Below are 12,130 nucleotides of genomic sequence, written 5' to 3'. Positions count from 1 at the left end.
GTCACAATACCATAATCGTGATAATCTAGATTTTACAGACATGCCATAACGTACTGAATGCCTATCAACAACACCGTGCTATATCTATCTATATATATATATTGGGCCATGGCAGAACTCCCTACAAAACACCCAGCTATAGCCAGGGAATTCATTGCAGGAAGGTTCACAGTACAGAAGACGAAGAAGGTGTTCTCATCACTCTCAATCGACCAGACGCATAAGCAAAATAATGCTAGTATCAAAGGGGATGGTGGGGCAATCGGCCTTACTGACAACTCCAGCGCCCTGCGGCGTAGGATGGTTGCTGGACCAGACGTTGCCAGGGTGATAGAAGAATTTGAAGAAGGGCAACATCATTGTGGAAGACAAGTAGATACACGTCACCATGATCAGACACAAAGTGTGCAGTCTGCATTTGCCAAAGATGTACATTCTCTTGTCAGCGTTATAGAAGATATCGGTAACCCATTTAATGAAAAAAGTACAGAACTGATGGTTCTTGACACAAAGGAAATTGCATACTGATGCAACTGACACTGTCCGCAATGCAAAGAGGATCGGCCAAGAGCAGTTTCAAGCATTCACCACAGACTGTCTAGTTGAAAGGACCGAACCAATTTATGATACCCTTCAGCGAAATAAGCTCAATGTGTTTGATTCTTCAGCTGTTAGAACTGTTGACAAAGGAAAGCAACAGTTGTCGTCCCTGAAGAATGGAAACCTTCAAACATTATTTCGACATGAAAATCAAGCATGCCCACCATCCCGCTCTGATAATAGAGGAATTCGAATCTGCACAAAGAGTGATCTTGTCATCTGCTTGGAAGATATTTCTGATGCTGCACCAAGGCTCCCTCGTCAACCTGCATTGTTCTTGATGGAGCCATCGTCGTACAGATGCTTAGTCCAGCTACAGCCGAAACATTTGACGACTATGCCAAACACATTTTCATCCCGTATATCCGCACACGGTTTGAAACTGTATCACGCCTGGCAGTGCGAGGGCAGAACGTGGGAAAGGGATATGAAGACGTGTGGCCGCCGCCGCAGCAATACCGGGAAACTGGCAGAACTTCCTGAGAATGGACAGCAACAAGACAGAGTTGTTCACATTTCTATCAGACACTCTACTCCAATGGTTCGATTTGTTGGACAAACAGCTTGTTATCACCGATGGAGATGACGTTTTCAACAAGCCCCCCCCCCCCCCCCCCGACCTGGAATTGCTCACCCCATGCACTCATGAAGAGGCAGACAGTCGCATGATGTTATATGCATACCATGCAGTCCGACATGACCACCACAAGATACTCATCCGTACTGTTGATACTGACGTCGTGGTGCTAGCCGTATCAGTAGTCCAAAAGCTGCAGCCAGATGATGAATTGTGACTAGCATTCGGAACAGGGAAGAACTTTCGGTATCTTGCAGCTCACATATTTGCAGCTGGTATTGGTGAAGAGAAAGCAAGAGCTCTGCGAATGTTCCACGCTCTGACTGGCTGCGACACAGTGTCGTGTTTCGCTGGTCATGGCAAAACGACTGCTTGGGAAATATGGACCGTATTACCAAAAATCACTTTTTGGAATTTCCAGAGTTAGAATGTTCATATTCTGCTTTTGTCAAAAGATTGTAACTATCGGCCTAATAGTCGTATTATAACTAGTCCAAGAAACAAAATGACAAAACGTATCTACAAAGTGGGAAGCTAGAGTGTGGACATGGCGCTCAGCATTGCATTATGTTCACAAATTACATGGATTACATGTAAATAAAACCAGTTAATTACACCTGATTGTATGTGTATTTAATCCATGTATAGATCTTGCCTCTTTCCTTCAACCTGTGTTAAATTCTAGATCAAAATGTCGTAACTGATATTTTCAACGACATTTCAGGTGTAAAATGTCGTAAGTACATTTGTGACCGGCCTCGGTGGCGTCGTGGTTAGGTCATCGGTCTACAGGCTGGTAGGTACTGGGTTCGGATCCCAGTCGAGGCATGGGATTTTTAATCCAGATACCGACTCCAAACCCTGAGTGAGTGCTCCGCAAGGCTCAATGGGTAGGTGTAAGCCACGTGCACCGACCAGTGATCCATAACTGGTTCAACAAAGGCCATGCTTTGTGCTATCCTGCCTGTGGGAAGCGCAAATAAAAGATCCCTTGCTGCCTGCCGTAAAAGAGTAGCCTATGTGGCGACAGCGGGTTTCCTCTAAACAACAGTGTCAGAATGACCATGTTTGACGTCCAATAGCCGATGATAAGATAAAAACAAATCAATGTGCTCTAGTGGCGTTGTTAAATAAAACAAACTTTACTTTAAGTACATTTGTAGACCTGACACATATGGTACACCCACTATTAAGTAGTTATCACTAGTAACTGTTAATATGTTCGCATAACAACGACTAAACAAAATAACGTTTTCAAGTATCAAAACAATGGTGCGTGTATCGAGAATCGTATCTTGCAGAAATAATAACTGAGATACGTCAAGTTATCAGTTAATCGTTACATCCCTACTGAAGATGCTTCCAAATCTTTATTATCTTAAGGTCATTGTAAAGCGACCAACATATAGTGATTTTGAGTTGAGAGGTTGAAAATAAAAGTACATTTGCAAGAATGGTTACCCTAGATACGGGGTATCCTAGATACAACCTATACACAAAGACACCATACAAAAGGCATATGAAAAAATTAAAATAAATGACTTCATTAACATGAACAATTAAAACTAAATTAGTGTAAATATGCCCTCATACAGAACACAGATATGCCTATAATGGGACAAATAAATCTACATATGATAATAAATTTGCATATATAAGTATTGGTAACTCGTCAACTGAATCCTATTTCCTACGTAAAGCTACACATTTAGTCACAATGTGCTATAAATATAAACCACCATGCTGCTATATATGGCCGCCATCTTGCCTAGGATCTGTGGATTTCTGGGTAACCAAATAAAAAAGCCAACAACACACGATCGGCAATTGCTAGGCTACATTCTGCAATGAAATGTATGTCATGATTGTATTGGCAATAAATACCACAACTGCGATGAAAGAACTAACTGTACGATTACAAATAATTCATTGATGGAGTAGGCTAAAAAGTTTGTTTACTTCGATGTTCATCGATATGACCTTCACCTTATAGTTGTATTCTTACTCCACTTATATAACTGTTGTAAATAGACATCATTTACTGATTAATTCCAATAACCCAATTAAAGACGCTAATAAAAATATAAATATGTACTTTAAACATTACTAAACACACACAGTGATCATATGGATGGCTATATTTACAAATAACTATATAACTTCCGGTTCCGGTGTTCCTCGGCTGTTTTGGTTAACTATTCATAGAGGGTTTCTTGTAAGTATCAAATAAAGTAGTAAACTGCATTAAAAAAAATTTTTTTTATTAATATGTATTCTAACAAATGTGCCAAAGATGATGCCCCATTTTGGCGTGCGATCGATAGGCCGATTGTCCTTAATAGTATGTCCAAATAACGATTTGACATATGCTCAAAATCACGTGTGTTGTCAATGTTCGTTGTCAAGCATGGTTTTTAGATGAGGTTTATAAAGTTAATAACAATTGTTATTTTAATACAATAGTTGAAATGTGTATTATGTTTTTTTTTAAAAGGTTTTACTAACACCTATTATAAAAAAGTATGTGTTTTAATATCTTACACCATACACTGGTGGTGAAAGTAGTCCCTTAAATAAAATGGCTGAATTTTAACAAAGGGCACCATGTTTTAAATTGGTATTACTAATTTATGGATAGTATTTTAAAGATTTCATTGCTCAGCTGTTGTTGTTGGATCTACAGAGGACTCTTGGATCACACTCAACCTTGTGTTTATTGTTCATGGTTACTGCCATCTTGACACCCCCGTACCTTACATTTGCTGGTAATTCTTGTCAATTTAATTCATTTTAATGCAAGTTGTTTTTGTTATCACATTTATTTCACCCTTTTGTATCTGTGGGATACTTGTGAATACACAACCAGTTCATATATGGTTACATTTACATTTGATATACCCCATTATACCCTTGGGTGTCATGGTGGATCAGTTTACAATGACCTTAATTCAAACATTGTTACTGGAAACTTTATTTTGGAAATTTTTAATTATTATTATATTAAAATATTTATTTTACCATTATCTTTTTGTTGTACTTACCATCTATAAGATATTGCGCTGCTCCATTATCTATTACATAACTCCGTTGATATCTTGCTGAAAATAAGAATGATGAGAATTTATTATTAACGTCAAGTACGAGTTCAACTATCTGTATTAAAGAAATTTGTGTTGTAAATTTCATTAGAAACACAAGTAGAAAATGTTAAGAGAATCGATCCCAATAGCTGGGGTGGAGATGATGGTTGGTTTGACGACCGAGGGCTCCGAAACGTTGTGAATGGCTGATAATATACTCCTAGATAACTACTGACGGAAAAGCTGACACAACAACGTGTCACTAAATGCTATGCACCAGTTATTCACATCTAGTTATATCACTTACAGATAAGTACTATTTATATTACCTATTCTTCCATAACACTATGGCACAGAATATATACAGCTCTCACTACATATATGTAGTAATTTAATATATCACCGTCTCGTCATTAGAATTCATTACTTTCTCAAACACTTCCTTTATCTACATCTTCCCTACTACTTCAGCACCAAGAACCTACAAAGGGCAGCACTAGTGTATATATTAATTACCCACTACTACTTCAACACTACACAGGATGACACTATATCACCCACTACTACTTCTCTAATAAACTACTCAGGATGACACTACATTAACCACACACATTATATCACTAAACTACTCAGGATGGGACTATATCTACTACTACTACTACTACTACGCTAATAGTATAGGGTGGCGCTACATCACCCACTCACATTACAACAATAAACTACTTCAGTTCTCTCGATTTCACTTCATAAAAACTCTTCTACTTCACTGTGATATACGAGGGTTGACTTATTCCGTGCAGACGGAATTGCGTAATAGTGAAATATTTTGTTGTAGACATTATAGGATGTCATAGAGGTATATCCAGAGACGAGTCAATGGGGAAGATTGTTTCGCTGTGACAAGTCAGTAAAATAAGTTGGATGCTGGAAAATGGTTAAACTTGAGGAACGTGCAGTGACCAAGTACTTGCTTAAAACCAAAAACTATCCATGGAAATATTAGTTCAGCACATGGGAAGGATGTCCCTTCCTATGTAACCGTACAGAGGCGGGCAGCAGAGTTTAAGCGTGGTAGGGAGAGCCTTAAGACGAAAGTTTCACATGAGGGAGTCCATTCCATTGTCACAGAAACTTCGTTTCAAAACATCTGACATTTGATCAAAAACGCACCATGAGCAAAAAAGGCAAACAGTGTCCCGTGAACTGAAAAGTTTAATGACCTTCGTGTTCTGTAATGCCGAGGGTGTCATCATAGTGGAATATCTTTCAAAAGGCCAGAAAATGAATGAATGAATGAATGAATGAATGTATGTTTGTTTAACGAAACCCCAGCACAAAAACACATATAGGCTATTGGGTGTCATAAATGGTAAGTATATGGAAATATTATTTATATATATATTCATGTAAAACCACAGTGTAAGGAGCTGTGGGGGAAAAGTATAACACAATACATAAAAATCAAGGTAAGTATATGTTAAAACTTTGTATAGAAGTCAAAGTGTTTTAAAAACTTTACAATTAATTCTGGTGGAGTCTAAAAGATTCCAAAACATTTCTGTAGCCAAATATATCATTTCTCGTCGGCTTGAGATGGTCACACTATGAAGAAAGCAGATTATGCTGCACTTTTGAAGCAATTACGGGATGAAATTAAGACTATGAGTTGTAGGAAACCAAAAAAAAGGTGTGCTCTTCCATCTGGACAATGCGCCAGTGCACAAAGCAGTAATTGCCATGGCTAGAGTGTGGTTTTGAACTACGTCAGCACTCATCTTACTCTCTTGAATTTGCTCCATCCCAAACATGAAGAAAGCTCTAGTCGGAATAAATTGCGTAGTCAATTGATGACGTCATAGAGAATCTTTTGGACATCCAAGCGAAGGACTTCTACTAAAATGGGATAAAATCCCCCCCGACATCGTTGACAACGTCGATTAAATGTCACTGGATCCACCAATGACCGACCTCATAGAGTTAATTCGCTTTACAGGATCGGTATGTCTGAACCACAACCCCCCAAAAATCACTTTCAACCAGCCACCATTATTGCCCATCAGTGGCACATCACTGCCCAAACCGACTGAGAGCATGCAACACCAGTGCACAACGATCAGTGACACGATCCATTCTGTCGCTATGCTACCCATAGTCTGCATTGGACCATAATTCGTTGGAGAAATGTCCTCTTTGGTGACGAATCGAGATTCAATTAATAATTGCGGATGGGCATATCAGGTTGTACCACAGAATAGGTGAGAATAACCAGAATTGTTGTGTCGTGGAAATCGACAGGTTTGACGGATGTAGCATCATGGTATGAACTAGGATTTCTGGGAGAGGTCAAATTGACCTTCCTGTTGTTCATAGTAACCTCACAGGTATTCGTTACGGAGATGAAATGCTTGCTGTGTTGTTATTCCCAACAAAATACAATGTCTTTATTGACAATGGATAAAAAGACACACTTTCGTATCACCATCCCAATTAAAGGATGATCCAGCTTCATATTGCGTAAAACTTCGAGACAAGAAAGTGAGTCATTAAAAAAAAAAATTTGGATGCACTAGAATCCTTTATTACTTCCAAGGCTTTAATGATTGCCCAAACTTCAACACTAAAGATCCATGCCGAGTCAGGCAGTCTCATGGAAAGGATTGTGTCTGATGGGAAAAACTGTAGCACAAGCCACAGAATTCCCATCCCATGATCCGTCTGTATACACAGGAATGTAATCACGGTACTTGTCGAAGGACAGTTACCTGAACTGATACGTTTGTAATTGTTTGCCTAATAGAGGAACAGATTAACTTACACATCGTATTTTTAAAGTGAACATGAATAAACTGTTGGAAGACGCACGTCAAAACAACCGTTATTCGAGACAGTTCGTGTTTTGGCAATTATTGTCGTTTAATATAGTTATTTACACATGATGTTACCGATCAGCAAGTATTAGAACTTATTTATGTATTACAAGTACTTAAAGTAGATGTTTAATAGAGTTTCGACCTATTTTTTAATTATGTCGTTTTATGGCAACATAACGTTAGATACACACAGCGCATGTGCTATAGCCCAGCAAGGCTGGGTCAGGTCTCCCGTATTGTTGGAATTCCAGTCAGCGCTGATTATTCATCTGTGCTGGGTCGTTTGAATATATTATAAGAGGTTGTTTGACAGGAGCGATCAGTGAGGTCACGCAATGTTCAAGGCTGGGTGTATTTCTGTGTAAACTAAACAATTAATTTTACTTTAGCAAAGTTAGAAAACGGATTATAACGCCTTCACTAATTTTTATAAGATTATTTAAAAGTATTTTATTTTGGCTATATTACATGCCTTGATTAGTAATAACGTAGTTTTTACCGTTTGACAGTTCTATTTGTAGGATCCGAAAAAAATTAGAAAAATTATAGAAACTTAATTTTGTCAAGAACAAACGTTGTTTATATACCATTTGTATTTGTTGCTCTTGGACGGTGGCTAGGGTCAATCAGGTGATTTATTGTGTGTTTATTGTCTGAGTATATCAACCATGTATCCCTGGCATGAGTGGCTGATGGTCATCCGCAGCTTCATGTCCCCTTGTTGGACTCTGTGATGGGTGGGGGCATGGTTGATGAATATTTGAACTTTATTATGGATACAACTACATTTATACCTTCTGATGGGGCCTGTAAAAGGGTCCACACCGAGGTTTCGGACTCTTCATCATCCGATGAAGAGTCCACGACTTTGAATGTAAAAAAAAATCAAAGGTAATTTCTGGCAAAACTGGCCAAGGTTCCTTTTCATGGATCATTCGATGATGGAACCTTGCAGAAATTATCACCCTTTTCAATTGAAAAGGGTCTGCAAGGGCTAGCTCGAGAGCTTAAGAATATCAAGAAACTGCGGAATGGCTCTTTGTTGATGGAGTGCACTATTGAGAGTCATTCTAAAAAAATTCTTAGGTCGAAAGTCTTATGCAATGTGTCAATTGAGGTTACTCCACATTCCTCCCTTAATTCTTCACAGTGAGTGATCCATTCTAAAGGTAGTACTATACCAAATAACTTCCGGCTGGGTCAAAGTTCGAGGTGCACCGAACTTTTGATAGAGAAGTGAACACCACAAGTCCTGTGATTGGTTATAAATGTGAGTGTGTTGGTTGTAAAAAATAATAGTTTCATCTGGGTAAAATAAATGTGCAATTTTATTTCATCTAGTACCAATGTGTCAAGTAGCCTTGTGCTTGAAACATGTATGGGGTACCTGTAAAAAAAAGTACTCAAATTTTGTGCGAAACTAGGGTAGTCATAGACGCTACCCGTTATCTCAGAAACGAGCAGCTTGACCCCCATTTTGTTCTGATTCACTTTAAGTGTAAGGGGTGGTAGTATTTATATCCGTGGCGTTTATGTCGGTTGATACGTTGCAGGTAGGAGTTTTAGCCGCATATGTTACTATTGTCGTCTATGGGATTTGATTTGGTAGTATACACCCTATAGACTTGGAGGGGAGTAAGTGAGGATGAGGTTTGTGCAAATCTCGCCTCACAGGGTGTTGTTTTGGTCATTCAGATAAATGTTCCTCGGAATAATGAACTTGTTCCGACGAATACTCTGATCTTAGACACTAAGGCCCATATTTATAAAGGCGTTTTAGATAAAACATGTTCTAACCTAAAACACGTTTTAAATCCATATTATAAAAACTGTTTTAATATAAAACACTGTTTCATTTACCATGGTGTTTAAAGGCTCCGTTTTAAATTTAAAACATGTTTTATGTCATAGATAAGCATGTAGTGCAGACCCGTATGAAGGATATTTGATATATAGTTGAAGCTGATAGATATAGGGCGTGAGTAGGCATGCTATTTTCAATCTTTTTTATCCTTGCATGGGTTCAAACACGATTTCCTAGCATAAACAACTAAATAGTAATATTTACTGGTCAACACTGTTCTTTCCCTAAGGCTTTATCGGTGTTTTAAAGTTATTATTTTGTTTTGCACATCCCTCACCCTTCATCTCCCACAACCCCATCCTATCAGCATAAGGGGAAATGAACCATACATTTTTATTTTCACTGCAGATACATGTAGTAGAAAAATTATGGGAAATGATGCACTGAATGCAGCCTGTCAGATTTCAGTGAAATGGAATGCACGCACAGAACGTATATATATAGGTTAAGACACTACTCAGTTCATCATTGTAAAATCACCTAACAATCACAAAGCTATTACATTATTGAGATAGACTGGTTTGAACATTCTATAATTAATGTCATGTCGGATAAAAAGAGAACAAAAATTTTTCGAATGGAGAAAAGGCATTCTTAGTGCAATCTATAAATCAGAGAGCTCGCATAATTGAAGACAAACGGAATGACATTAATTTCAATAAGAAAAGGAAGGCGGCATGGGAAGATATACTTAAAGATTATCATGAACAATACCCGGAACACACAAGAAAAACAATAGTGCAGCTACGAGACTGGTGGCGCCGTGCCAAATGTCAGGCCAAAAAAGAACATGCTAAACATAAACGTGACATAAACAAAACAGGTGGTGGAGAAAAGCCATCATCTCCACAAGACATTTCCAAGGATATTTGCGAAACCATACACGATGATCTGGTATCGCTAAGTAATTTCTTTGACGATGATGCCATACCAGTAGCAGATACCAGTCAATCTACGTTGCTTATTGATGGAGATGTATCCGAGTTTGAAATCCTCAATACTCCTATGGAAACAGATGATCAGCCCTCAGATGCTATAAATGGAAGACTATCTCCAAATGACAACGCGCTATAGTGGTGTCATTAAACAAAACACAGGCTGGTAGGTACTGGGTTCGGATCCCAGTCGAGGCATGGGATTTTTAATCCTGATACCGACTCCAAACCCTGAGTGAGTGCTCCGCAAGGCTCAATGGGTAGGTGTAAACCACTTGCACCGACCAGTGATCCATAACTGGTTCAACAAAGGCCATGGTTTGTGCTATCCTGGCTGTGGGAAGCGCAAATAAAAGATCCCTTGCTGCTAATCGGAAGAGTAGCCCATATAGTGGCGACAGCGAGTTTCCTCTCAAAATCTGTGTGGTCCGTAACCATATGTCTGACGCCATATAACCGTAAATAAAATGTGTTGAGTGCGTCGTTAAATAAAACATTTCTTTCTTTCTTTCTTAAACAAAACAAAATTAGTTTTGTAGGTTAAAACATGATTTAACTAATACAAAAAATTCTTAATCCTCTACTATCATTGGATTTTTATTTTAACAGGTTGAAAGTAAACAAGAATCAATTAAACAGAAGCAAGAAAAACACACACTAGAGATGAAAATACTGGAATTTGCAAAAAAAGAACATGAGGCGAAAATGGAAAATTTAAGATTGAAGAAGGAAATACTTGAACGTAAGAAGCAGTACTGGAAGAAAAAGTGTTCAACTTCAAGTTCCGTCACTTCTAATCATAGTTAAAGACCAACCGCCCAGTGACTCTGTGAACACATCAAGAACTCATTCATATGTACAATACCCTTTGATGCTTCTATTCAGAAATTTATAAAAATATACATGATGCTTTACTGGTTCAAATCTTTTATTTATTACAATTTTAAATGTTAAGAAAAATATTGCTGAATCATAGCCCTTCTGACAGCATTGCCACGACCATATTGTACCCCATTGATCCTAAGTGGAGGCGGTGGATCATCAAGGTCATCATTAAAATTAGGTTCCCTTTCAGCGACAGCAATGTTATGCAACACCGCTGTGGCTATGATCACTGCTAGAGATATACGTATGTCCTTGAAGCGGAGAGTGTATGTTAGACAAGGAAACCTGCGTTTCCAAATCCCAAACATGCATTCCACTAAGTTTCTTGTTGAACATAGAGCTCGGTTGTATCTATTGTTGGCAGCATCTCTTGGATTGAGCAGAGGTGTCATTAGGTAGGGCAAACGGGGATATCCCGAATCACCAATCAATAATCCATCTATATCTCCATCTTCAAACTTCTGCTTTAGTAAACTGTTGTCAAATATTCTACTGTCATGAACTGACCCATGCCAGTGTGCCACTATGTTCACAAATGTATGGTTAGTGTCACTTACTGCTTGGACATTGATAGAAGACCAGCCTTTTCTGTTGATAAATCGTTGTCCGTTATCACCTTGTCCAATTATACGAATATGACTGCAATCGATAGCTCCTACACAGTTTGGAAAACCAGCAATATTTAAAAACCTTGGTTTAACACTGTCCAGTTCCACGTTATTGGGGAATGCTATATAGTGTGGTCTCAATCTAGCAATGGCAATGGTCACTCGTTTGAGGACATTACATACAGTCGTCTGAGAAAGTCCATGAACGTCGGCCATAGTGAGTTGAAATCCACCTGTTGCATAAAATCGCAATGCTATTAGGACTTGCAGTTCAGATGAGACAGCATGATTTTGACGTGTTGGCTGTTCTATATCTTGCCTCACCATGTCAGTTACATTCCGAACTGTATTTTTTTGTAAGGCGAAATCGCATTCTAAAACATTCTTCAGACAAACTGTCATAGGGATCGGCTCTGTCTCTGAAAATGCTCACGTCGCATTGCACGGTCGTAGTTGATGTCTTGAACTCGTTGAAGATGTTGCAGTTGTCGCAACACATCCATGTTTGATGTCCCAAAATGTTGTAGTGACGGAGTCCTGACACGTGGTCAAGTTAGACATGCTCTTTCGTTGTTTTAACTAAAACAGGTTTTTAGGGTGTGTTAAAATATGTTTTAACTTTAAAACGCTTTTGTAAATATGGATGTAAAAACGTGTTTTTGTATCACCGTTTTAAAGTTAAAACAGGTTTGTAAATATGAATTTTTCTTA

General features: G+C 38.4%; 1 protein-coding gene across 1 annotated transcript; it reads right to left on the bottom strand.

Moving 5' to 3' along the window:
* Window positions 1–10,876: 10,876 nt before the first annotated feature.
* On the bottom strand, window positions 10,877–11,821 carry LOC121369842 (putative nuclease HARBI1). Its single transcript, XM_041494917.1, has one exon. The coding sequence runs from the start codon at window positions 11,819–11,821 to the stop codon at window positions 10,877–10,879; it is 945 nt and encodes a 314-aa protein (XP_041350851.1).
* Window positions 11,822–12,130: the final 309 nt, after the last annotated feature.

The sequence above is a fragment of the Gigantopelta aegis genome, chromosome 4 (assembly GCF_016097555.1).
Source record: "Gigantopelta aegis isolate Gae_Host chromosome 4, Gae_host_genome, whole genome shotgun sequence".
Taxonomy (NCBI): Eukaryota; Metazoa; Mollusca; class Gastropoda; order Neomphalida; family Peltospiridae; genus Gigantopelta; species Gigantopelta aegis.
The sequence above is the reverse complement of the archived record's forward strand: the minus strand, read 5'-3'. Positions and strand labels throughout refer to the sequence as shown.